This window comes from Guillardia theta (genome assembly GCF_000315625.1).
Source record: "Guillardia theta CCMP2712 unplaced genomic scaffold GUITHscaffold_58, whole genome shotgun sequence".
NCBI lineage: Eukaryota > Cryptophyceae > Pyrenomonadales > Geminigeraceae > Guillardia > Guillardia theta.
Window position 1 is genome coordinate 17,151 of NW_005434616.1, and position 27,702 is coordinate 44,852.

The window sequence follows — 27,702 nt, forward strand, 5'->3', positions numbered from 1 at the left end:
CTCACGAACTTCTTCTCTCAGCTCCCAATTCTCCTGCGCTCTCTCTCAATGTAAGCACATCGCAAACTCGCACCAACCTGCTCCAACTTCGCACTCCGCTCCTCCAGCTTCTTTCTGTCGCTCTCACCTCCACCTCCCGCTTGACCCACGGCAGCAGGAGCTTCTCGCTGGTGGTTGTGAGAAGAGGAGGCGTCGTGAGACTGCTCGAGGAAGAGGCAGAGATGCTCGAGGGAAGCCAGTCCTCGCTGATGGCAACAAGCCTGCAACCTGAAGAGCATGTCAAGACAATAAGACAAAGCCAGCACAAGCCCAAGCACAAGCGCAGCGCCCTGCTTGTTGTGTTGTCGAGGAGAGAGAGTGGGCGATAGGGGGTGGTTGAGGCAGTCAGGTACAATATTCATAGGGGGGGTAGTCAGACACAAAAGGCAACTGGAAAGGTATATAGGGAAATAGGGGGTTGAAGGGGTGCCAAATAGGGGTGGGGGATGATTTCCATGGGGGTACCAGAGCAAGGGGGTGGTTTTGATTTGGAAACAGGGGTGGAATCGGAAATTCATATCATCCCAAGGGTCTCTGGTTTGAACAGTCAAATTATCGGAAAGTTCAAAAATTGTACCCTAAATTGGAGATATTTGTGGCAACTTTTCGATTGACAGCAGATATTTTGTGTGCACAGCATTTCAAAAAAATCAAACATGAGGTCAACGAGTACCCCCGGCGGTGAAATCGGAGAGCGGAAAACCAGCCGATGGCATATCAAGATTTTGTTTCTTTTACAGATATTTTTTTTTAGGGTGTCAGGTAATTCGGACTCGACGTACGGTATGTACCGCAACCGTCTGGTGATCATGATGGAAGCGCTATAGTGTCTCCTACTAGCTCCATGCTGCCTGCCCACGAGTTTCAGGCGGAGACATCCGAATCACTTCCACCTTTCTTGCTCATCGCCCTCAACATCACCAGGTCCGAAGCCAACTGGTTGAGAGTCAACTTGAGATACAGGAAGGGGAATAGCAGGCAATGACGACTTCTCTGCAAACAGCTTTCGTGTTGAACAACTCATCTTCAAGATCCTGCACAATTTGATTGTTACACCATGCTCAAATCAAATTTGGACTTGACGGAAACCTCATTTCTTCTAAGCAAGTCTTCCATAGCCTTCTACTTGCTCCAATCACAGACTTTTACGCAAAAGGAAGGACGATCATTACTTGATCTTTGTCGACCCTCGACTTAAAGTCCAAGAGCTGCACTTCACTTTTCTTCATGGTTTCTTCCAGTCTGTCTAACATCTCGAATGCCTATTCATGCAGCATGTCACAAGAGCCGCTTTAGATTCGAAATGCCTTTGCAATAGAGCTGTTCACTTCTTCCCCAACGACGATGGTCGAATCCTTTTCTAGTTTCAGAACCTCTTTCTTTTTGTCTTCAAACAGAGCATTTCTTCTGCGGCGAATCATGAGAGCAATGGAGACCAGGACAGTCATGACAAGTAACGTCAACACAACCTGCATTGTGAAATCAGCAAACCCTCGCTTGTAAATATCAAACGGTTCTACAATTACCATCTCAAGGGAGAACAGTCCCATAAAAACAGACTTGCATTGGTCTGAATGAACGTAGTTGGATTTGTAATCTGTGCAAGACGTTATCATCAAGAGTTGCTTTATATTCATATTCTATTGCCTTGCAGAGTCTTGTTCATGGCGACCAGAGCTTGCTCTGCTTGCTCCCTCTTCACCTCCACCGTTTCTACAATTTTCCGCAGAGCCTCTATCTGACTGACGAGGAAGCCGTCATCTGATGCAGGGACCCCGATACAAGTGCTATCCACTCCATTATGTTGCTGCTCTGCACCCCGACGATCCGGAGCTCCAGTGCGACTCTCTCGCATCGTCCACGTCCCTTCCGTCACCGTCTTGCCACCCCCCGTCTCCAACATCTTTCTCCGTTCGCCCTTGATCATCATCCACAAGATGCCTGCTCCGCATGCCCCTCGCACCAGCTGCTGTGCCCTGTGGTGCACTCCCGCCATTTTTGCCGCTCTCGAGTGGAATTGGGGATTTGCAAGGTAGGGGTGGTCACATAGAGTCTTCTTTTATCGAAAAGGGGGGTGGGGGTGGGGGGTGACGAGGCTAGTCAGAGTTGCTAGCTAGCTAGCTAGGTACTGCACGTATCGACGCCCCGAGATGACAAAGAGCAGCACCGGGTATGCCAGCCAACTCGGGCAACAGTGGCTGGTTTAAAACCAATATTTTATATTAAAGGTACAAAAAGTAAACCACGGAGTACTGATCGAGATTGTATTGATCTGTATTATTTTGTATTGTAATATACTAAAATGTTTTATCTTTGTGAAGAAAATTTTGTGTTTTGCCATATATCAAATTTACATATTTGTAGGGAGTAAAACCGCCATTTTTTATTATATCCTCTCGGTGACGACTCGGAGAATGGCCGGTCGGAGACGGGGGTGTACCCTTTGGAATACTCTTTTATAGGGGTGGGGGTGATATATATTGACGTTTGGACCCCTATTTTTATTAATTAAGATTGGGGTCCAATTTTATCGAGGTGGGTATATTGCTATTTGATGTGCCGGACCATCGGTCGGCAAGGGGGTAGTGCTTCAGCACACTACACCCGTGTACCAGCCTGTGATCCGAGGGGTGAGGTGGGGGTGGGGTACTGACGGAGATAGAGTTCAGTCATCAGTGGGGTGGGGGGTCCAAGAACCAAAATGTTGGCGTATCGGAAGCGGGGAGGGAAGCCGAATAAGGGGGTAGGGGGTACGATCAACTGATACAGCAAGGGGTAGTGTTACTTCTTAAACCGGTACACAGGACTCTGCATTTTGATTTCAACCTCAAATTGTTTTAAAAGATTTTGAAAATATTTACAATAAATACATTCACTATGGCTAAAACTTGATAGGAATTTGATCGGTCACCGGTAGTAGGAATTCAAGTGGGGTCTTCCATCGAAATTGACCCTACATGGTGGGTAGGGTCAGACCCCGCCAATGTCAAAGGAACAAAGGGAACTCCGACCGAAAGTCCCAACAGAGCAAGCGACTGAGAAGGAACGGGAGCCAGGGAAACAACGGATCGATGGTGCAGTTGGGTGGCGAGGATATGAGGGGAACAGGGAGGAACGGTGAGAGGACATGAGGATGAGAGCTTGTAGTTGATCAAAGGAGGAAGTGAGGGAGGAAGACAAACTCAGAGTGTTCGAAGTAGGAGGGAGGGAAGGAGGGAGGGAAGCGAGTTTGATGTTATGCACCCACCGGGATTTGAAGGATGACGAAGAGGGAATCAGAGATAGGGAGGAAGTGAGGCAACCAAGTGGGGAACAGGGTCGGATGTGAAAGAAGTACAGGCGATTGTGCTGGCGAACTGAGTTTCGGAGCGAAAGATTCTGTTCTGGCAACTTTTTAATGATCTGCTCAGCAAGGAAAGAGCTGAAATATCATCAAGAGAATTTGATGGTATCGCAAATCTGTACAACCCATATGAGTCACGAAGAAGGAGATGTCGGAAAGGTTGTGAGAGAGTGATGGAGTTGCGAGGAATCGAGGAAATAAACCAGTACGAGATGGACATGTGGGGATTGCAGAGTAGTATCAACGGTGACTCGAGGTAGATCAATCATGACCTTGTCTGTTTGCAGGTCTTTAGGTCAACATTTTATCAGAAGCACCGTACGATGGCCCCATGCATGAGAATCGAGAATATCATCGCCTGTGATTCAAACTTGGCCTCAGAGGCTACCTCAGACGACTGGATGCATGTCGACCAGAAGGATCTGCAGACTGTGCTGCCGAAGATGAAGACTTTCCTTCCGAATGTTAACGAGCATCCTGCATCCAGCGGCACTTGCTCTGATGTAGCTGTGGTGCATGATTCAAGCGTATTGACACAATTGCATGTGCTGGCTACCTGCTGCTCCAGTCAGTCGCCACAGACTCTTCCCAGCTTGAAACTGCTGATCCACCAGGCCTCTCAACACAAGCTGGGTGGCTCCAACGCCGCATGGCTTGCTCAACCTGTGAGCTCGTCGAGCCTCAGTGCATTCAAGCCCGTCCATGCGACTATGTTGTGGAAGAATCAGCTAGTTGATCCCAAGCTGCTGCAGGCGTCTAGCGGTCTCGCTGCGCCAACGCCCTCCTTCATCCCCACCAGCATCCAAGATCAAGCATTGCGTCCGGCAAAGCGACTCCGTTCGCAAACCCTGACGGCCAAAGATGCGGTGGAGATTTACAGCAAGAGGCCGGCTATTGTAAGTGCAGTTCTGATGAATGGAACTCACGCCGCTAAGGTATGTCCACCTTCTCCTCCTCGCCACCAGCATGTTGACGTCGATGCAGTTCGCCAAAGCTTATCATGTCGCGACAAACACGATCCGAGACATCTGGAATCGACGGAGCTGGGTTACCGTCACATACCCCTACTGGACACCTGAGGTAACCGGGAGGACGGGTAGTGAGGTAGACTTTGACCGTCGTTGCAGGAGCACAAGTCTTTCCGTCACTTGAACCCTGAGGTCTACAAGAAACTTGTACGTTGCAACAGCAACAAGGAATAAGATATATTCGTATTCTTCTCTGAAATGTACTTTAATTTACGCTATGTCGGATCGAGAGGAGAATTCAGTCGTTAAGCTAGTGAATCTTAAATAAATGTGTCGACCTTCATCGTTTCATGTATTTCTCCTCACCACCTGTGGATCCTGTTGACATCTCCAGGGGTGATGGGAGTCAGGGGGAGGCGACTGCGGGCAGAAAGGTCCTGCTGTTTGACTCTCTTATCCCGCTGCTGGTGCCTGTCCAAAAAGCAGCTCAGCAACAGCCGACCAGTCTGAGTGTCATACCTGGATGCCAGTGCGATGGCATTAGGGTCGTCAAGAGAGCCAGAGTCTCCTTGGCCTTCCCTCGCAAGACGGTCTTGCAGAGAAGAGATCATCGTCGAGAGCTGGAAAGGCAACCTTGTGAGGAGAAGAGCAGCTAGCAAGGCAACACGAGGGACCTTGGGGCTCTCGAGCGGTTGGCTGAGGTGCCGGACCGTGGTTCCTGACAAGTTCAACGCTGAAGCATCCATGCCCTCGGGGTGCTTCGAGGGAGAAGGAGAGTGCATCTGGGATGAAGTCTCCAAGACATCAGCTGACGACCATGGCAGGTTCAAGACACTGGGGCTCTGTTGCATATCCTTTACGGTGAGAGCGACCTGTGATGAGCTTGAATGAGCTTCAACGTGCAAGGGAGAAGCTCTCTCACCTGCAGATTCTGTGCAGAGACATTCCTTGAGTTGCTGTCGTGAAAGCTCTTTGGGTGGGCGGGAGATAGAATTGGCCCCTGCGCTGGAGGCGACGCGTTCTTGGACACTTCCCCGTTGATGGAAAATTTCGACGAGGAGCCGCAACGTGAACACTTCGACAAGTTCTCAGCCTCATGCCGACGTCTGGCGAATCAATGTCAGCTCATTCCTTGCCATCGTGACAAAAACAAGAGATATACTTCTTCTCTTCAAGCAATCTGCATCTGGTATCTTCCAACTCAAGGATCAGAACTCGATTGCAGTCACGCAGTCTTTGCATCCCTGCGCTTTCGTTTTGCACAGGACTCATTTGTGAGATTTCTCGCTGAATTTCGTCCTTTTCTCGCTTCCAAGTATTCTCAGAATGAGTCAGTTGTGCATGGATCTGCGAATTTTTTTGGTTTAGATCATGAGCCTGTTGCTTCAACTTTTCCATTTTCAAATTTGCCCGCTCTCGCTCAGAGTACAATTGTGATGTCCTGAGACACATGTCAGCTGCCGACTTGAGCGAAGAAGGTGTACTTTTCTTTGAGAATCGAATATTTGCTTGAGATTCGCTCGTTTTCTTTTTCCAGGAGGCGAATCGTCTCGGTGGCCTGTTTCAAGCTTCTCCAAGGATCTTGATTGACATCAAGCCCTCCACTTTCACAACCCTTTCCTCTCATTGACTGCAGTTCCCTATGTGCATGTCTTAGATCAGCTTGCGAATCGTCAAGTCCTCACTTCTCCAACTCCAAACATCGCAGCTGCAAGGACTTGTTCATCTGGTTCAACTTCTGTGTGGAACAAGAGTGAATACTGTACCTACTGAATGACCTAGAGGACCACACTGACCTCTCTTTCTTCCCGGCCATCTGCTACTGCTTGGTCTCGCGAGGAAATTGCTGCGGAAAATTTTTGGAACGAAACAAATTCTCTCTCACAGATGAAATTACCTTTATCTAGCTGCATTCTCAAGTCCTCCATCAACCTTTCGGCGGTCGCTTGTTGTTGATGTGCACTAGAGTGAAGTTCTTTTTGCCTTCTTTCATAATTTTTCAAGGCCGACTCCCTCTCTCTCAAAGCTTGTTGCGCAGCCTCACGAGTGTCCGACAAGCTGCGCTGCAAGATTTCCATCTCTTTACGAAGGTGGAAATTTTCTTGCACAAGTGTTCCATAGTCTTTCTCTGTCGTATTCAAGTTTCCTACATTGTCCAGTGCACCATTCCATTCTTCTTTCAGCATCTTGATCTCGGATTGCAATCTTGCACATTCCAGCGTCTTCAGTTTGAGTTGTTCGTAGACTTTGCTGATTCTGTCCTTGCTTTCCAATTGTGCTTCTTCAAGTCTCCATTCAGCGTCGCGTTGAACTTTGTGAATCTCATCCCTCAAGGAAGATACTTTGACACGTTCCATGTCAAGCAGAGAGTCGAGTTGTTTCACCTTTTTCTTCAAGCTTTCCACCTGCTGTAAATGCACAACACTAAGATCGAAGCTTACTTTGACAACTATATTTACCTGTGAACGTCCATCTTGCACCCCGTGATGGCGCAAAAGACCGTTGGTTTCATCCACTTTCAGATCCCTTTCTTTTTCAATCTCATTCTCTTGCATGCTCATTCTGAGAAGCTGGATTTCTGCCAAAAGCTTTTCTTGTGCACATGTTGCCGTGTTGGATTCGCTTCTCAATTTCTGCTCTATGATTTTCAATTCGTTCGTCAATTCTGCAACTTCTGCTTCCTTTTCAATCAGATTCTGATTCTTGATATTCAATTCACGAGCAATTTCCTGTCTCTGCCCCTCAGATTCAATCAAGTTTTGCTCCAACTCAAGCACTCTTGATTGTCTAGCTTCGGCTTCAACTTCAAGCTTTGAAACTGCTTCTTTGTCCACCTGCAATTGAGCTAGCTTGTGATTCAAATCCATCACAAGTTTTTCTGATTCGGAGAGCTTGATTTTGACACCTATGATTTGAAATGAGAGAGAAAATTAGACAGAGATTCAAAAGAACCTTGCAATTCCGCCTTCAATTCAACACCCTCGACGGCATTTTTTTCACATATAAATTTGTACTCTTCTTCATTTGTCAAGCAAATATCCAAAGTAGACTGCAATTTCTTGTTTTCCGATTTCAAAACAGATATCTCCGCATCTCTCTTGGCCATGGACTCGTCCAAGGCCTGATTGGAGCACTCAAGGGAATGTATTTCTTCTTTCAAACGGTCGATAGCCTGCACTCTTTCATCCAGCAACTCTTGGAGAATTCTCAAATCTTTGGACTGCTTGGCAAATTGATCTTCCAAAGATTTGTAGCTGGTTTCGTTCGAAGATAATTGTTCCTGCTGTCTCTGCGCGTTCTCATTCATAATTGATTGAAGCCTATTGACCTCAGCATAAAGCGAATCTAGTTGTACACCATGTTTGCTTACCGCATCCGCCGTAATTCTGTCGACTTCAGAATCGTGCCACTGCTGCCATCTTTCCTTCAAATCAGAAATCTCCTTTTCATGAGTATCTCTCTCGATCTGTTGAGCATACGCATATTGCTTCTCAACAGCTTCTCTCTCAATGGCTCTGGCATTCTCTATTTCTCTTTCAAGTGTTTTTTCATGTTGCAACCGCTGCTCTTCGTCCTTGCTTTGAAACAGCTGATTCAAATCACTGATCTCTCGTTCTAGCTGCTCGACTCGGCTTACAAGGTTTGTGTTCTCCAACCTTAAATCATCTTGAGCTGACTTCGCAGCTGCAAGAAGCTCGTCTCTCTCAGAAACCTTGTTGAAATACGTCAAGCACCGGTAAACCCTCTTCGCAGGAACCTCTCTAGCAGCTTCTTCAATGATACGCTCCCTCTCTCTGCTCAGCGCTGACTGCAAGTCCCAGTACCTATAAAAGAAGAAGGCTCAGGACTTATGAAGCTTGTGCCATCACGCGAGATTAAGAGCATATTACGAAGGTGCAGAGTCAGAGTTCTCCCCAAGAAGATCTTCCAAGTATTGTACACGCAACTTGAGGTTCAGATTTTCGCTCTGAATTCTTTCGTTCTCTTGCTCTTGTTCTTTTAGAGTATGTTGAGTGACGTGCCTCAGGCTATCAGAAAACCTCTCCATGTCCTTCCGAAACTGCTCGTTTCACCTGTGAGAACAGTAATAAGGCCATGGTCATGGCAGTGACAAAGACATCGATAGAGATGGCAAGAGAAGACACAGGAATAAGAGGCTCATGCATGATTACCTTGATTCCCGTAGGCGAACAGCCACCCTCCTCACGCCATGACGAGCGGCTAACCGGCGCCAATTTTCGAAATCTGGTAGTGCAGATAATAATACTTGAGTAAAAGTACTACGTACCACACTGTGACACGGAGCCTGAGGCCCCGAGTACGGTCACCGGCCGGCGCCCGGCCGGGCCCGGCCCTGCGAGTGCCGCAGTGCCTGTGGCAGTGCCGGGCCGGGATCCGACCCGACCGGACTCGGACTGACCCCGTCTCGGATCCGACCGGAACTGACTTGACGGACTCGCCCACAACTTTGTTAGTGCATGTGGCCGCAGGCTCGGCTCTTGAAGGCCGAGTTTAATGTGGCAGAATTGAGGGAGCACGAATGCCCCCGAGTTTCTGAAATGAGAATGTCAGCAGTGTTCAAAGTCAAGATACGATGAGACTGATGGAACGTATGCCAGGCCGGCGTGCCAGTCAGATAGCGCCGAGTTAACAAAAACTCTCCTGTAAACCAAGACGACTTACGTGGCGAGGCGGCCGATGTAGCGTGTGGGACGAAGAGGGGGCTTTCCGTTTGAGGTTAGGGTCGTCTTGGTTTACAGGAGAGTTTTGTTAACTCGGCGCTATTTGACTGGCAAGGCTGGCATGCGATCCCGGCGCGTAATGGGACTATTGCTTCGCCGTTTCACAGCCTCGCAGGCTCGGAGTCACTGCCAGCATGATGATCGGATGGGTGACCGTGGCCTGATATCCGAGGCCGTTAGCCGGAGGCTCGGAGTCCGATCCCAGGGTTCAAGTTCAGTACCGGCCCCCCCGGTCACTGCCGCATCAGTGATGGTGAGATGAAAGGCGCAAGGAACCTCAACCTTTACTCTTCAATGCGCAGGAGTAAAACAACACTGAGACCGTGTGCCTGGTCCAAAGGTTACCTCAGTTACTTGACCGTTCCAAACCGTTACAACCGTTTCAGGATAAGGACACTCCTCTAAAGATATCTTGCGACCAAAGGAGGGAAGGAGAGCGGGAAGGCGATGAAGTCGGGGAAGGTCGAGTTTGTGGAGCTAGCAGGTGTATCAGGTTGAAGACAAGGTGGAACCAAGACTCTGCAAGCTTGTGTCAGCGTAGGACTCAAACAGGGATACTGCAGGAGACACTCACGGTGCTGACTAAAAGATCCGCAGGTAAACCTGCTTATCTTCTTATAGCCAACAGAATACTTAGAGCCGTTGATTGTTGTTCGACCACTGGTATCGATGCAGTCGCAAATAGTTCTCTGCTCTAGAACAGTTTACTGGCTCCTTTGCCTTTCTCTATTATTCATATCATCAAATTCGGTGACTGTACAACCAAATAACTTGCCGACGCAAGGAGGGCTTTTCACCATAATCAGTAATGGTTTACAAAGTTTCAGATCATATGGCATTCGACTTGGTGGAACAGTGTGTGATCCAGTTGTATGGACCTCCCGTACTTCGATTCGATGTGCCGCGTCCCCGGGTGTTGGTGCAACTTTAAGTCTTGAGTTTACCATCAACACAAACTCAAAAGTTTATGACATAGTCAGTTATGATAGCCCTGGAATATCAGATCTGAGTTCAAAAAATGCAGCACCGACAAGTCTTATCAGCATTGTTTTATACGGGAGCCGATATGCTACAGCAGACTACAGCTCAGCGAGTAGAATCCAATCTTCCAGCATTGTGCAGAGCAGCTGGCTTTCAGATACTACAATGACTGTGAAGGTAAGGAACCAATTCCTTGTGAATCAAGCGATTGACATTCAGTCGCAGTTTCTTCCCTACGTTGCAAGGAGCAAAAACATTGCCGTAACTACTGCAATCCAGGTTGGAACGTCCACCGAGTTGTTTTCCACAGACAACAACATATTTCTCCTGAGCACAAACGCTCCAACACTGATATCAACAAGATACATTCAAGTACTGTTTGAAGCTCAGAAACTCTACTCAAACTCAATCAGCATACAAGGCTCTGCCTCTCAGAAAACAGAATGGATATCAGCAACCAGCCTAAAGCTCAAAACCAATCCCGGCCAACAATCAACGGGCGGGTAGCGGTGACGACGGGGGAGAGGGCGGGGAGCTTGAGCAAAAGGGTGGTCATGGGACGGGGCAAGCACGAGCGGGACGGGGCAAGGCGGGAACGGGGCAGGGACGGGGAGCAGGAGGGTAGAGGTGAGCGGGGCAGGGCTAGGGGCCGGGGACAGGACGGGGCGGGGGAGGGCAGGGGGGACGGGGTGCGAGGGGACGGACTGGAAATCTGAGACCAGTATTTTTTGTTTACTTTCTCCTGTGTATTATGTACAAGGTTCAATGCGCTTGGGTATTTCTGTAAGCAGTCGAGGAACCTCTTCCGTTGTTTTGTCTTACGATCTTCCTATTATTTCTCAGTTATCGGTTGGTAACTGCCATGCCGTTGGTTCGTTTTTGGTACAGATATGGGGCTCTGGTTTTGGGTACTATGACTCCACCCCCTCGGTTCGTGCAGGACGGACTGGTTGTTCATCGACTCCTTGGATCTCTGAGTCAAGTATGCAATGTCTTATTCCTCGAGGGACTGGAATCAATGCTGCCTTTGTATCAACAGTCCGTGGATTGAGCTCATCTTTGACGAACAGTTTCTCCTTTGATGGCCCTATCATATTCCGAAACACGATTTCCTTGGGATCCGGTTCACAAGGGACCTCGGCACACTCTGTTGTGCTCTCTGACACTAGTGGAAATGAACAAATTTCGTTTTCGGGCAAAAATTTTGGACCTGACGTCAATCAAATCGCAGTGACATATGGGCATCCACCAGAATTCAACTCGTACTTCTGTTCAGTCTCACACAGTGTGTCTAATGATTCCAGAATTGTATGTTTATCTTCAGGTGGAACTGGAAACCATCTACGGCTGAGAATTGTTGTGGATGGTCAAAGTACTGTTGGAAATGACATATTGAATTACCCGTTACCGAAGGAATATGACATTAAAGTCAGTCCCTTTTTGGGAACTAATAATACCCTGGAAATATATGGAGCAAATATGGGAAAAGTTTTGTCGTCCATCGCCATCACATTTGGAGCGGGCTCAAAGAAAAATAAGTATTCTTGTGATATAGTGAGAGTGAATGAATCTTTCGTTTTGTGCTGGATACCTGCTGGGGTTGGAACTGGATTAAGATTCAATATCACTGTTGGCAGACAATGGATAATTTCTCAAAGCACATACAGCTTTCCACCTCCCGAAATCGTCTCAAAGAGCTTGCATTTTTTTAATTCTCTTGTTTTCTTTGAGAATATTACAGGCACAACAACCTTGGGTGGAATCGATACTGTAGGGCTCCTTTGCCGCAATTGTGGAGATCAACCTCACGACTGGCTCCTAAGTTATGATACATCAACAGACCTTCAACTTTGTGCTACTGTTGATTTGAAGAAATCATCTGATGGTGTAACTTTTGTTTATTGTGTAACAGCATCAGGTGTGGGTACCGACTTCAATATCTTGATAACTGTTGCAGACCAAACTTCGAATGGCAATCACGTGTTTAGTTACCCAGCTCCATATTTGAAAACAGGGTCGGTTAGAATTGTCGGTCAACAGTGTTCAGAGCCGACAAGATGCTTTAATATAGGGAAGGACTTCTATAACAACATAAGGGCGATCGGAAGGTCTACAATAGGCGAAATTGACGTCCTTGAGTTTGATGGTCTAAACTTTGGACCAAGCTCGGATCAGGTTGATATTGAAATTGGTCAGTGTGAGTCAGACTGTAAAAATGGAGAGTTTCAATCACTGTATCGCTGTGAATCTATCCATTGGAGTGGGTTACCGATCAATCATAGTCGAATACAATGTGTGATTCAATCGGGTGTGAAAACCAGTCTGCCACTACTGCTCAAGGTTGGCAAGCAGCAAACCATCAGTAGTGACACTTTTTCATATCCTGATCCTGTGATATACAGCGGGACACTCGAATTGCTGACAAAGTTTGGAAACTTGCAAAATGATTATAAACCATCCGCTGGACTCAATAAGCTTGTCGTTGGAACTTCGACCATGGGAGGCGATATATTAGAAATAAGCGGAAGAAACTTTGGACCCTTCTCGGAAAATACTAGAATCTTTTACGGTCCAGAGCATGATAAATTGAAATATCGCTGCTTAAACAGGTTCAATAGCATCATTTGGAACCAGAGTCACACCCTTTGCATATCAGAAGCAGGAATTGGCACAAAGTTACATTTCACTTTGTCTAGCTATATGGGACAATATCTCTCACCTCTCGGACAAGACCTGTTTAATTACCCAGGACCGTTGATGTTTCCAGGAACCCTTCGATTTGCCAATCAAAGCTCCAGCACAAACATCGTGGATGGAAACAGTACCGCATCACTGTTTTCGTCGGTAAATGCTTCTAGCAATCAAGGTGGGGATATTTTGATTCTTGAGGGTGTGAATTTTGGTCCTGATCCTTCATCTATAAATCTGACATATGCCAGTGTATTTCCAACAAAAATATTTCACACCGAAATCATTCCGAATTTGACAAATGATACGCAAATTGTATTTAGGACATCGCGAGGTGTTGGAAAAAATTTGCGTTTCACTGTCGATGTAGCTGGACAACGATTTACTGGTATTGATGTGTACAACTATCCCCTATCTGGCGTTGTTGCACTGAATCAGACCTCTCCGATGTACACTTATTTGGTGTCGGACAGTCTCACCATTGGCACTGCAGGAATAGGTTTGGCGTTCGTAATTCAAGCGAAGGATTGGAACAACAATCTTCTTCTTCTTGGTGGGAACACTTTCAAAATTGATATTTTCGACAAATATGGACACTTGCCCGAATTCGAATTGTCCGATGAATTGAATGGACAATATTTCTGTAAGGTACAAACTTCGCAAGCAGGTATATACAGTGTCCGAATCAAATTAGAACCATACTTGGAAAACTTAAGAGATACTCCTTTTCAAGTATATATTGAACCGTCTGATTTGATTAGCCCAAAATTATGTTCACTACACAAGACTGTTGACGGACTTATTTTTGCTGGGAATCACACATACTTTGATTTGATTGGAAAAGATATTTACAATAATACTATAGACAGAATCCCCGACCTCTTCTACGTAGAAAGTGTTAGTGAAGGTGGTGTTCAAATAGGTAACATTTACATCGAGGGTATAGATGCAAAATACGTGGAATTCTATTTGACAGCCAGTGGAGACTATCAGTTACGATTGTTCTACAACGGTACCATATCCACATACAGTCCATATTCCATAAGAGTACATCCATCGAATGCTTACGGACCAAATTGTTTCATCTTGAACGATCAGCGCTTTTATGGCAAAAATCCGATTCTGACTCAGGATGCGGTAATCCAACTAGTTGACATATTTGGAAACAAGCTCACTAACGGAGGAGATTTGATTATTGCAAGAATAATCAATGGGCCATCTGTTGGGGTAGATGCAATCAATGTCATTGATAATCAAAATGGTACATATTCGGTTCGAATGACTGCGACAAGATCTGGAAGATATGAAATCAAGATCAGTCTAAATGGATTGTTCAATGTTTTCAGTTTTTCACCAATTAATCTTAATGTCACGGCAGCAACTCCAACTGCGAGTATGTGTAGAATATTTGGAAGGGAAATTTCAATCGGAACGGTTGGAACAATTGGCAACTTTCGTATTCAAGTCAATGATGTCTATTCCAACCAGGTTGCAATACCTAACGATGACATCAGTTTTTCTCTTTATATTAGTGAAAATGTGCGTCCGATGGGCAGTCCGTGCAAAACTTACGTAACGAACAAGAATGACACATATTGGGGTAATTACTTTTGCGAAAAGGCTGGTTTTTACCTTCTGTTTGTTGAAATTGACTCGAAAGGTATCCTGCAGAGTCCTTTCAGGATTTACGTTCATAGTGGGGTCCTCGAACCAAATCTCTGCACTGCTATTCAGCTTCCGTCGTCAGATGCATTTAATTACCAGTTCTCCATCAACCAAACTGAAAGTCGGACATTTTTTGCCGAAATAGGAGTGAGGGTGTCGATCCTAGTGATCGGAAGGGACCGATATGGAAATACAGTGGACAACTCATGGCTTGAATTCAATGTTACTACGCCAGCAGCTGAGGATCTTTTATCCCATTATCACGGAAATGGTCGATACGTATTTGAATTCACGACAGTAGCCTACGGGGGAGAGGAATATAACTCTACCATGTTCATACAATTTCACTATGAAAATATCATGAACAGCCCTTTCCAACTTGTTGTGCGATCGAGTTCTGGGAACATAGATAGCCGAAGGAGCTTTTGGTTTGGTGCCTCCCTACAATATATCTACGCTGGAATATCGAATCAATTCTTTGTGCAAGCTGTGGATAACAAAGGAATATATCTGTCTAAAGGGGGCCAGAAGTTGTTTGCAAATATCGAATCAACATTCTCCACTTCCACAATCCCATTGAACGATCTCGGAAATGGCTTATACCAATTCTCAGTCTTGTTGACAGCCAGTGCGAATTACAGTATTGCTATCTTCTTGCAAGATCAAATCATAGGGAATGAAAAGTCACATATTGAAGTCCAACCAGGTTCATTGAACACAGAAATCACAGCTGTTGCTATATCTCCGGAGAGTATAAATGCAAATAGCACATTTACGTTGGTCATTTATCCAAAGGATCAGTATGGAAATGAAATCCAATTAGACCCAGTGATAGATCAAGGTTCTATTTCAGCAGTATTAAATGGCCCAAGTAACTTCAGTATGAGATCTTTCGAATTCAAGGGCTCTGTAGTGCAAGCAAGTGCAACTATTACAAAGGCTGGAAAATACCAAGCTTGGGTATATATTTATCAGAAACCTCTTTCTTTGCAAAATCATTCTCTCGGGCTCACGGTTTTTCCGCTGCAAATTTCCATCAACCACACTCATGTCTATGTGAAACCGGACATTGTCGCTGGCGAACTTCTGCAAATTGAAATATATGGCAAAGACGTATTTGAAAATCCTTCTACCAAAGTATTGGGCAACATCACTGTTTGGATAAATCACTCACAATCTCCAATGTCATTATTCTCTATTAGTCAGAACAGTATCTTTTTGGAGAAATTGTTAACTGTAAGTGGAAATTATACACTCGAAATGTCACTGGTAGAGCCCAATTCAACCGCAGCTTTGTTCTTCGGGAGTACGTTTACGGTGCAAGTAAATCCTTCATATGCACTGATAGAAAACTCGATCTTATCTAGTCCTAACGAATGCTGGGCCACTACACAATGCATTGTCATTCTTGAATCACATGACCGATTTCAAAATCCTTGTGTTGTGGGAGGAATGTCGTTCCTTGCAAGGTTGAATTCAGCTCCTGGAAAGATTGCACAAGTGTATGACGAAGGCAATGGAAAATACATTTGTACTTTCGTAAATGTAGACATTGGACAATATATCTTCACAGTTGAATTTGATGATGTTCCTGTGAGAAATTTGATCAAAAACATATCTGTTGTGCCAGGCCCGACTAGTGTTGTGACTACTTTACCAAATGAAGTCAAATATACGGTGAATGCAGGTGTTCCTGCCTACGTTTCATATATTTTAAGAGATTCTCTTAGTAATCCAACAACTTATTACAATGGTAATTTAGAATTGTTGGTTGAGCATACCAAGTACAATTTTACAGCCCAAACTGTCAATGGAATGCTAATGATTTATTACAACATTACAAAATCAGGAGTTTTTCAAGTAGATATCCAATTGTCTGAAAAGCATCTTTTGGGTTGTCCTTTCAACCTCACAGTCTTGCCTGGAGATGTCGAGTTCAATTCGATTTCGCTTCGTGGACCTGGATTGACAGTGTCAACAGCTGGGGTGCAGTCGACTTTCCTGTTGAATCTGAAAGACGTCTTTGGAAATTATTGGGTGACTGATACAGATCATCCACCTGCATTGAATGTCGCAATTGTCTCCAATGATTCTAACGTTACAAAAGCCTTATTCACTCAGAGGGTGAATGAATCCTGGCAAGTTGCATATGTCATGACCAAAACTGGTTATTACTCCTTGATTGTTCGTGAATTCGATCCGAATTTAGAAAGGAACTATGTGGATGTTTTACAAGTCCTACCTTCGGCTGCTTCTTTGACAACAACAAATATTAGATTGAACGATGTATCAACGACAGTGGGTCGTTATATTGATTTCAATATTTCCATTCATGATCCATTTTTGAACCCTGTTCAAGTCAAAAACGACTCTATTCAACTATATGAAACCTGTAATCAATTCATCACCCCTAAGTTCAATATACAATTGGATCCTCAAGGTCATTACATATTAAAGACTCTTGCAACGAGAGCTGGAGTATACTGTTTTGTGATTGGACTAAATCAACAATTGATACCAAATCCTTTTGAAGTAACATTTTTTCCAGCAACAGAAGTCGACGTCAACAATTCTATGGTATACGGTAGCCTTATTCATGGAGGAATCGCTGGAACAAATTTCTCAATCTATATTGATGTTTCAGATGTGTTTGGTAATTTGATGCTGTTACAAAATTCTGCACATCCTCAAATAGATTTGCGAGATTATGGAAGTGCACGAACTGTTCCTTTGCTGACTCAGCCATATGACATCAAGCATGCCAAATTTGCAGCGTTTTCTATCATCTCGACCCCAGGAAGTTACTTTGTGGATGTGACGGTGGACCAAAAACATGTTGTGGGCAGTCCATTTTCCATAACGATAGTGAACCAAGCCAGCGATGTAATTTCTCCCAAGCAATCGCTGCTTTGGCAAAGACCGGTCACAATTGCAACAGCAGGAATCACCAACACTTTCATGATACAACCTGTGACCGAAGCTGGGTACTTCAAGTCAGATTTTGTAGGAATTGACAGCTGCAGCTTGGAATCAACAAATGGAAGAGAACCATTGAAATCGATTTCATGTACTGAATCTACAAATTCAAGATACCAAGTTCAGTCTTTACTAACGTTCTCTGGAATTTATACCATCCATATAAAATTGAATGGAATTGATATTTCGACGAGTCCATTCACAATTTTCGTTGCTCCATCTTATGCCAATCCAAATTATTTTACATCTTATGGCCATGGGCTGTCAATTTGTAGCGCAGGTGTACTTGGTACGTTCACAATACAGCCTCGGGATGTTTATCTAAATCCTTCAAAATCATTCTTATCTGGAAATAATCTACGTGTTTACATTTCAAGCAATGGTGAGACAACCATTACTGAGTCACTGTATACCTCTGAAAGCAACTTCAATATCATTTATGATATAACAAAGACTGGGAATTATACAATCTTCTTTGAATGGTCTAGCAATGATATTGTACTGTCTTCTAAAATCATTTCGGAAGGCTTACAGGTATTTCCAGGGAAAGTGTCAAACTCAAGAAGTGTGATTTATGGGATTGGCATCAGCAATGCTGTGGTAGGCACTGCATCTGAGTTTCGCATCCTACTGTTTGATGACTTTGGTAATTCTAAGGATCCAGAAAAATTGTCTATTTCAAGCTCAACTGAATTCTCGTTCTATCAAAGGCAAACTTCAAATGAGATTACTTTAATCGAATACATGAGAAATTCTTCACGATCCTTCCAGATTTCTTTGTTATATGAAAATGTGATTCTTGGCCAATCGCCATATGAAATACAAGTGCAATCATCTAAGCCTTTTGGACCACATTGTGTCATTGAGGGTCTCGGAATATACTTTGCGATAGCTGGATTAGAAACCGGTTTTTCGATTTTGCCGCATGACAAATTTGGAAATCTTGTCATAAATGATAATTTTACATTTTATGGATACAAGTCCCAAAATCTTGTTTTATCTAGACTTCTTTGCAGCAAGTTGTCATCTGAGACGTATGGGTGCACATATCTGAGCACAATTTCCGGCCGATTATCTTTATCGATATTTTATGAAGAACTTCACGTCAAGAATAGCCCTTTCACGCTTTCTGTTCGTCCAAGTCAATTTAGCAATCTAAATTCTCACATAAATGGAGGATTAGATGCCACAGCTGGAACTCCATTCCGCTGGACTATACATGCATTCGATGAGTTTGGAAATAGGATTTACGATGGATGGGAGTTGTTCAATGTATATGGCTTCATCAAAGGTGGGGCATTGAAGTCTGAAGTGAAGGATTTTAAGAATGGGACTTATGACTTTAAACTTCTCACAACCAAGAGTGGCAACCTGACATTGTGGATTCAGCATCTCGGACAAGATATTTTTCAAAGTCCATATCATGTTCAAGTGTTACCAGCAGATATTTGGATGGCAAGCACAGGGTTTCAATTTACAACTCTCAGGCCTTGCAACGATTCAATTACTTATTGCGGTCAAGTCCAAGAAAGCATAACATTAAACGTATTAGCAAAGGATATGTACGGAAATGATAATGCTACCTTTGATTCTCTCCTACTTGAAATCAGAAAAAGTGAAAATTACACCTTGATTCCGTATGCACCGGGTATCAAGAACCACCTTGAATTTTACTTTTCAGGAAAAATCTCAGGAACATACATAATGCAACTTAAAATCAATCAAAGTCCAGCTGTTGTTGTCACAATCTATCTATTTCCTTTGACTTTATCGGAAGGAGGCTACATATCCTCCTCGAATCAGTTCAGCACAATCGTAGCTGGTAACTTGTACGGTCTCAAGGTGCATTCGTATGATTATTTTGGGAATTGGATCTGTTCGCCTTCTTCGTTCCAGTTTCAATATCAGTTACTTGAAGACAATCAGATTGCCATAGCTAAAAGTTATTCTGCAAACTTCGGTGACTGTAGTTGGTTGATTGATTTTTCATTTGCAAAGAGTGGCGTCTTGAATCTTAGAATTCTCCTAACGACTTACAATACGATCGATATGGTTTATGTATTCAGTGTTGAATCATCCAGTGTGGTAGCTGAGAATTCAAAGATTGCTGGTCCGGGTGCAGAAGCAGTCATTGCAAGACAAGCAACAGTCTTTTATGTGGTGCTCTTGGATAAGTTCAATAATTCGGTCAGCTCTGTCAGCGTAGATCGAATTGAAGCCGACTATGTATCTGTCTCCACCGTCAATGAAATTATCACTGTTCGCTACAATTCAAAAGGAGTCCTCCAAGGAGAAATAACTTCTGGATTATCCGAAACAACTGGAATTTTGTCTGTAAAGCTGGATGGTGTCAACATTCAGAATAGTCCCAAAACAATTCGAGTTTATCCCACGATTTCTCCAATTCCATCCGTCCAATCTTCCTTTGCCTTTGGTCAATCTCTGTCGCTGTCTGTGGCCGGCACGCTGAGTAAATTTACAATTCAGCCTGTCGACAAGTATGGAATATACTTCACGAAATCAGTCTTAAATTTTTCGGTGGCGGTAGCCTTGGAAGACAATTTCTTTGAGCTCAAAGCTGTCGATAACTTGGATGGAAGCTTTATCGTGCAATACGAGCTCACAAAAGCAGGAGCATATAGTATGTCCATCATTCTCGAAATGAATCATATCCAGGGGAGCCCTTTCACAATCCAGGTAATCCCTTCGTCACTGGACCTCCACACCTTTGTTTATCAAGGTGAGAGTGTCACAAGCGCAACAGCTGGAGTACCTGCCAGGTTCTTCTTGATTCCGAGGGATTCTTATGGCAACCACTTCTCCAACTTTGTGTATCCCAGGTTGATCGAAGTCGAACTCTTAAATCCAAACGCGAAAGCACAGGTGATGGTGTCAGTTGCAACAGACACGTTTGTGATTTCTTATCAAACGACCAAGAGTGGAGATTATAGCATGAGAATTGCTTCTTCAGACTCTCTGCAGTTTGTAAACATGACGGTACATGTGAATCCATCGAATTTGTTCTTGTCGCCAGCAGGATTCAAGCTCGGACAAAGAGTGTTGGAAGTAGGCTCGACAGACCTGTTGGTCAGTCTTTTCGACCAGTACGGCAACTCAATTGAGAACAGTTTAACCATAGAGGAAGTGCAGTTATCTATTGAAGATTATGGACCATTACCCATGCTCATAAGTCAAGCTGGAGAATATCAGCTTGCTATCAGATATCTGGATATTCGATTGCTGTACTGGATCGAAGTTCGCCCTGGTCAAGTTGCACCCAACCATTCTTTCATCCAAGGATTTGGGTTGCAGTATGCCGAGGCTGGTTCGGTTTCAAATATGACACTCAAAGCTAGGGATCGTTTCGAAAATCCTGTGGTCTTGCAAAATTTGACAGCGTTGACATTTGCAATTTTGAATTGTTCGGGATCAAAAGTGACTGTTGATATCGTCCCTAGCATTGATATTGAGCTGAAATATGTTGCCACCTATCCAACGAGCACCTGTCAAATGTCGCTAAAGGTAGATGGAGAAGACGTTAGGAATAGTCCATTTTCAGTGAGAATTTGGCCTGCTCCAGCTCCACGTATCCTTTCAGCTAGTTTTCAGCCTGATTTAGCGGGAGCGATCATCTCTTTCGATTCGAAAACGGATCGAGCAAATCTTACTGGATTTTTCAGTTGCAAATATCTGCTTGAAAACAAGACTATGTATAGCCTGGGAATGGATAGTAAATGTGTGTGGACCTCTGATCGATCACTTACTATTACTTTTGATAACAACAATACAGCTACGCTGGGTACAACAATATCGATTCTTAAGAATGTACTGCGATCTCGTGATCTAAATTCGTATTATGTTTCAAACAGTGGTATCTTGTCGGTACCGAATCAGGTACTGAAATTGACACCCATTCTCCGTACTCCCTTGGTGATAGGTGCGTGCGATGATCTTGACTTGGACGCAACACCATCTTATGGAGCCGGTATACGACAGGCAATCTATAAGTGGGCAGTTCGTGTTGGCCCTGTGAACTATGATGCTGTGAATGCTTACCTTTCTGCCTTGTCAAATAATGCTCATCGTGTTCTTGTACCGCGGGAATATCTAATTCCTGGTACCAAGTACTCCTTTTCATTGGAGATTCGTAATATTCTGCAGCAGAGAGCTCTTACTGAATTCGAAATCCAAATTTCCAAAGATCGAATTGTGCCGAGTTTGCTTGTTGTTGGTCAGCCTGAGGTCTGGATGTATCGTTCTGCCAGATTATTTTTAGAGGGGAGAACAAAGTTGTCTTCATGCTCAGGAGCTGTTTCGGTCAACTATTCTTGGTCACAGATCGATGGGACTCAACTGAATTCTTGGCCTGCACCCAACACAGCTCACAGCACTACTCTGTATTTGCCACCAAATTCACTGCAATCTGGTTATAGCTATGCGATGAGGCTCAAGTTAGGTGTCAATGCCTCAAATCAGGGCATGGTGTACAGCGACATTCGGATTCGTGTTCTCCCTAGTAACATTTATGCTGTGATAGAGGGAGGAAACAGGACTTTGTCTTCTCGGAGCGACCTGGTGTTGAATGCTACTGGCAGTGTTGATCCAGACGAAGAACCATACCCATTTTTGTATTTCTGGACTTGTCTTTCGCAACCATGCTTTGATGATCCGGAAGGAATCCTGTTGCAAAATAGTGCAATTGTCATAATTCCAGCTGCCAAACTTGTCGCTGGAAGGAATCTCACTTTTAGTTTGCAATTGATTAAGGATCCTGGTCCAAGAACAAGCGAGGTCTCTGTTACTATTTTCATCATCCCTGAGCAGATTCCAGAGATTCTACTCTCAACAAATGCTCTTCCATACTCTTTGATGAGTCCTGACAATCGATTGGTATTGACATCAAGGGTATTGACATTCGCGAATGAAAGTTGCAAACCATCTTATGAATGGTCGTTGCTCTCTGGTGATATTGATCTGCTGCAGCCTGAAGTGAGAACTACAAGCTTATTTTCTCCAAACCTGGTCATTCGTCCGAATGTTCTTGTACAGGGTCAGGATTATGTCTTTGAGCTCAGAGTAACTTGCGCCTCGGGATCCTCCGGTACATCGAGGATCGCATTGTTGGTAAGGGAGCCTCCCAGAGGTGGGATCTTCACTGTATCTCCCACGAGTGGATTCTCTTTGTATACCTACTTTTTACTGAAAGCAATCGGATGGTTGGACTCTTCTGATGAATTCCCCCTGAAGTATTCTTATCGAATAAAATCTGGGCAGACTGAAATTCAGCTGAGCAGTTCAATTTCAGATAACCAGCTTCGAACAACCGTTCCAGCATTGCAACTCAACGTCTCAGACTCTATGTATGAAGCCTACGTAGTGGTTTGCGACCTGGGTCAATCTTGTGTTGACTCAAAGACCGTTCCGATTCAAGTGTTGAACAATGGAAACGAAGCCAAGTACTCAGAATATTTAGACAGCTTCATAAGATCAGCTGCAAACACAGGAAACTCTGAAGGTGTAGTCGTCAACTCATTGAATCTGTTGTACCTCATGCAACAGCAGGGGATAGCGCCTACAAGAAGAGCAAGTACCACTTGGCAATCAAACGTAGAATATACGATGGATATTTTGAAAATCCTCAATAACACATACTATCAGACAGCTGGATCATACACATTCATAACTTTTATCAGCGCTCCAATTCTTCAAGCGTCCATAATGGATGATCCTACCTTGACTGAAGTTCACTTATTCGCCATGAGTATTATATCTGGCCTTGTGAACGGCTCAGATGCTCTTGAAATCATTCAAGATGTTGCTGCTGAAAATCTGTTTGACGCCATGTCGGGGATCGTCCAGAAGATGAGGAAAGATGTGAGTAAGGTGGACGCTCTTTTCAACAACACGTTGCTGCTGGTTGAGGACTCAGCCCTCCGACTGGGATCAACGATGTTGATTGGCCATGTTCCGTATGAAAATACCCTTGAACTGACTTCAAGTGAAATCTTGCTGGTGTTGAAACGATTGGCTCGTGAGCAAATGGACTTGATACCAACTATCTCTTCTCCAAATTGCTTTGAAGGGACTTGCACATCCCTTCAATTGTCACCATCGATCCCTGGTATCACTATAGATATACATCTTCTTGTTTGGAATGGAATTTTCCATCCCCTTTTGAAAGGAACCAGCATATCGAATCAGACAAGTGTACAAGTGACTGAAAACAGGCTGCTGAGAAATATTCCATATGTACAGATCCCGGTGCAAATTTCGCTGCCGATCCTTGGGATCTCGGATTCTGTCGCTGAAAATGTTCCTACGTGCCGTTTCTGGGCGTTAGAATCTCACGGCTGGTCGTCAAGAGGTTGCATGGGATATATGGACTCAGCCAATGTACTTGTCTGTTCATGTTTCCACTTGACTGATTTCTCAGCGATTCTATTTCCGACCAGGCAACCAGACCTTCCGAATTATGGCAAGCTATCACTTTCACCATTCCGGAACACGTCGCAATACTCCCTCATCCCTTTTATGATCGTCAGCTCCATCGTCTTCCTCGCATTTTGGGCTGCACTTTACGGCTATATCTTGGACGCCTACGCACTCAAGAGGAGATCCCCGGCTTTGAAACGATCACTATTTGAGAGGGGTTATCTGCACTCTGAAGTCTTGAAGAGCGGAGCTAGATCCTCATCTCTTTTCTTTGAACTTTGGAAGAGAAAGATGGTTCAGTTGTTTGCCACACAACATGGCATCATGTGTCTGTTCTGGAATCACCCGAGTGAAATGATTGATCGACCTGCCAAATTTTCATGTCTGTTCGTTTATGTCCTCAGTACCTTGATACTCAACGTCATCTTGTTTGAGCAAGTCGGCTTCTTGGATCAACAATTCTTATCGGTAGGACTTTTGACCGGGTTTGCTCTAATCCCTGTGTACCCGATTCTGTCTGGAATTTTCAAAGTTTCATTGAGAACGAAGCGGAAGGACAAAAAGTCTGCGAAAAAGCGACATGGAAACAAAGTTTTCACTCAAGAGCCAAAAATACGTAAACCACGCATTGAAGTCGCTGCAAACATCGAAAGTTTCGACAATGGCAAAAAGCTTGAACCCATGGATTCTACAGGAGAAAATTTACCGCCAAGGCGGAAGGAAGCTCAAGCGAGTCTAAAGTCCTTGACGATCCCTGGAATACCCGAGAGGAGAGGAATACGAACACCTGAGGTAGACATGATGTTTTTGAATTTTAGCTTCTAATCCTTTCTCTTCAGGAATTCGCCATCTCGAGACCAAAAGCATCTACAACAAGTATACAGGCGCTCAGCGGGGCGCTCCAACGGCCGCCTTCGCTTCCTCCCATTCGAAGTGCATTCGAATCACAGGTAGCAGAACGAGAAGAAGGAAATCAACCCAAGCGCGAAGCTAAGAAAAGAAAACGAACATCGAGGCGGTCGGCCCTTCCAAGGAGATTCTATTACTTGCTATATGTTCCAGTGGTCACCATCTACGCGCTGTCAATATTTACATCTCTTGTGATCGGATCATCCATGCAGGAAGTCACTGTAAAAGCTTGGATCTACGCCACAGTAGTATCTTTGCTCTTTGAATTTTTGATTGCTGAGCCTGCTTGGCTGTGTTCTGTTGCATTCATTTACGCAAGGGCGAGAATACTTCAAGCGACTCAAGTCATGAATCGCCATCGATTGAACCCTCGAATATTCGCAGAGGATGTGCATGCACGGGTGGAACCGACCCAACAGTCGCCGGAGAAACAAGAGCAAGAGCTCACTCGAGCGGAAGAAGATAGAGGTTTTGAACATGCTCCTTCACTTTCACCTGTGGAAGCAAAAAGCAGTCCAGATCGCTTCTCTCCTTCTCTCAGTGGCTTCGACGAGAGTCTGGGAAGAGTGGTTCAGTCGCTCTTGAATCGCTCTGAAAATGGCACGATAACTTACGAGTTCTTTGAGGCCGCTCTTACTGAAAATGATCTCTCGATTGATAGTACATCAGCAAAATCTCTATGGAAGAAATTTGCCTCAGAGAAAGTTGATGTAGCGCATGTTTCAGATCTTATACAAGCACTCTCCTCTCGGCAGTCAGATCAATTGCTTTTCCGATTGTTTTCATCGTGCATGAACATGGATATCAGACAATGCTTATTGAATGATTTGAAGCAGAAATTATCAGGATTCATGCCCGAAGTTTACATCAGTACTTTGCTGAAGGATATCGATTTTGACGGTGATGGCTACGTCAGTTACGACGAAGTCAGGACAGGATACTCAAGTTTGCTTTGGTTTATTCAAACTTCCAACGAAGGTGAATCCGAATCTGAGATTGACGCACGAGTATTGGACCAGCTTAAATCAGCAGTAGATAGAATCGGATGATAGTAGCAGTAGCATATCGTCGTACACTTGTACAAATAAACTCATGATTTGTTATCTTTGTCCTCCGGCTCGACAACCTTCGCATGATATCACAAACAACAAGTGAAAAAAGACCAAAGCACTTCGATCATCGATGGTCTCTGAGCTCCATGACCGGTATCAGCCTGCATCATCTCTTTCACAACCAACCAGCAACTACAAGACCACCTGCTCATCTGCTACAGAACCTGTCTGCCCGAATGCTGGGTTGTCACTGACACCCGTAAACAAATCCTTCGAACGATTATTCTTCATCAAAGACACTCAAAAACAATCGATACCAGCTGTATGTATGGCTTCGACTCATCGACATCCTCGATACATTCTTGATTGCTTGTCTGCAAGAGCCATGCACCAATCAAAAACTTCACAAACTCATATATTGGTATCTCCATTTACATCCTGCTGACCATCGTTGGCACGTTTCAGCTTGGGAATAAATTCGCTGAGTTTCTCGAGCACTTTGAAGATTGTCAGCATGCAAGCAACCTTTCATCGTATTCTTCGATTACAATTGCTCTTGCCAACAGGAAACGTTTTCAATTTTCTTGTGCTCTCGTCCAGAAAGCAACAGTCGGCTTGAACTCAAATGTAAGCTTTCAGATATCACACGACACCCCTACACATACGTATATGAGTGTCGTCTTTGTGCTCAATTTCAAGCAGATCTCTGCTCGCAATCGATCTTTGCTCGACGCTCTCTTCCTCACGTTCTGCTTGTGAGCGGTCCAAACGCTTGCGACGCTTTGTGGGTTGATCTTCATTGGAAGTCATCTAGTAGCCACCTTCACATTCAGATTGCCATTGAAGGAGATTGTATTCGAGGAAATTATATCTTCTCAAGAACTAGCTTTATCATAAACACCACCATCATCACAGGAACTAAAACTCTGAGTCCATTACATGAGTTGACATCAAGGCAACAAAGAGTATAACTCTGAAAGCAACCATTATTATCAAATAATTTAGATGTCACCCTCCTGCTCATCATCATCATCCTCATCCTCATCATCATCCTCATCCTCTTCCTCTTCCTCTTCCTCTTCCTCTTCCTCATCATCATCATCTTCATCATCATCCTCATCCTCATCCTCATCCTCATCCTCATCCTCATCATCATCATCATCATCATCATCATCATCATCATCATCATCCTCATCATCATCATCCTCATCCTCTTCCTCATCCTCATCATCATCATCCTCAGCATCATTATCCTCATCTTCATCTTCATCTTCTTCATCATCCTCATCATCGTACCTGCGGGCCGCGCAGTTCCTCTCAGTCCTTCGTACGACGCTGCATGTGCATTCGATGCGTCGACTTGTTGTCAGTATGCCTTCAGATCCGCCTCGGAAGCCATGTGCTAGACAGCTGCAGGACAGCTGTTTAATTACTGCCTGGTCTCTTAGCTTCAAGTGCACGCCAAAATTTGAATATCTCCTGCCAAGTTGAAGGGTCGAGGCCGCCTCCTACTTCCGGTTTTCTCCTTTTCCTCCTTGTTTGCTCCGGTTTGCATTTCCATTTTCAGTCAATAAAAAGAACTTCCTAAGCGAAAGGCAGTTGGGCTCAGGCCCGGGGTTCAGGTTTAGAAAAACTCTGATCAACCCTAAACCGGTGACCCGTTTCCCCGCCTTCATACCCCTTGTTTTCATGATTGTGAACAAAATCATTGAATGGCACGATAGCGCCGCTGACGGACAAAACTTTGATAACTGAAATATGTGAAGAAATCAATAGGATTTTATAGGTGCTAGATACAGGCTTGGCGTTGCCTGGTCACAGAGGGAAGTTAAACCTCCGGACCCTTCTTTGAGGCTCATAACATGATATAGCTCAGTATGGTCCCCTACACTGCTCCTTGCATCTAG

The 27,702-nt window shown here is 44.4% G+C and overlaps 3 protein-coding genes across 3 annotated transcripts; 2 read left to right on the plus strand and 1 right to left on the minus strand.

Annotated features, from left to right (window-relative positions):
- Window positions 1-846: 846 nt before the first annotated feature.
- On the minus strand, window positions 847-2,035 carry GUITHDRAFT_112261 (hypothetical protein; the record flags this gene model as incomplete). The annotated part of the gene is made up of 7 exons (XM_005828472.1): window positions 847-890; window positions 933-975; window positions 1,129-1,161; window positions 1,212-1,301; window positions 1,413-1,508; window positions 1,566-1,636; window positions 1,822-2,035. 7 exons carry the CDS (start codon window positions 2,033-2,035, stop codon window positions 847-849), a joined length of 591 nt encoding a protein of 196 aa, XP_005828529.1.
- Window positions 2,036-3,705: 1,670 nt separating this feature from the next.
- Window positions 3,706-4,584, plus strand: GUITHDRAFT_141817 (hypothetical protein; the record flags this gene model as incomplete). Its single annotated transcript, XM_005828473.1, has 3 exons — window positions 3,706-4,317; window positions 4,367-4,462; window positions 4,510-4,584. The coding sequence occupies 3 exons, from the start codon at window positions 3,706-3,708 to the stop codon at window positions 4,582-4,584; spliced, it is 783 nt and encodes a 260-aa protein (XP_005828530.1).
- A 9,326-nt stretch (window positions 4,585-13,910) lies between these two features.
- Window positions 13,911-20,090, plus strand: GUITHDRAFT_47433 (hypothetical protein; the record flags this gene model as incomplete). Its single annotated transcript, XM_005828474.1, has 2 exons — window positions 13,911-14,158; window positions 19,874-20,090. Coding segments are annotated over 2 exons (465 nt in total), but the record flags the coding sequence as incomplete, so codon positions are not given.
- Window positions 20,091-27,702: the final 7,612 nt, after the last annotated feature.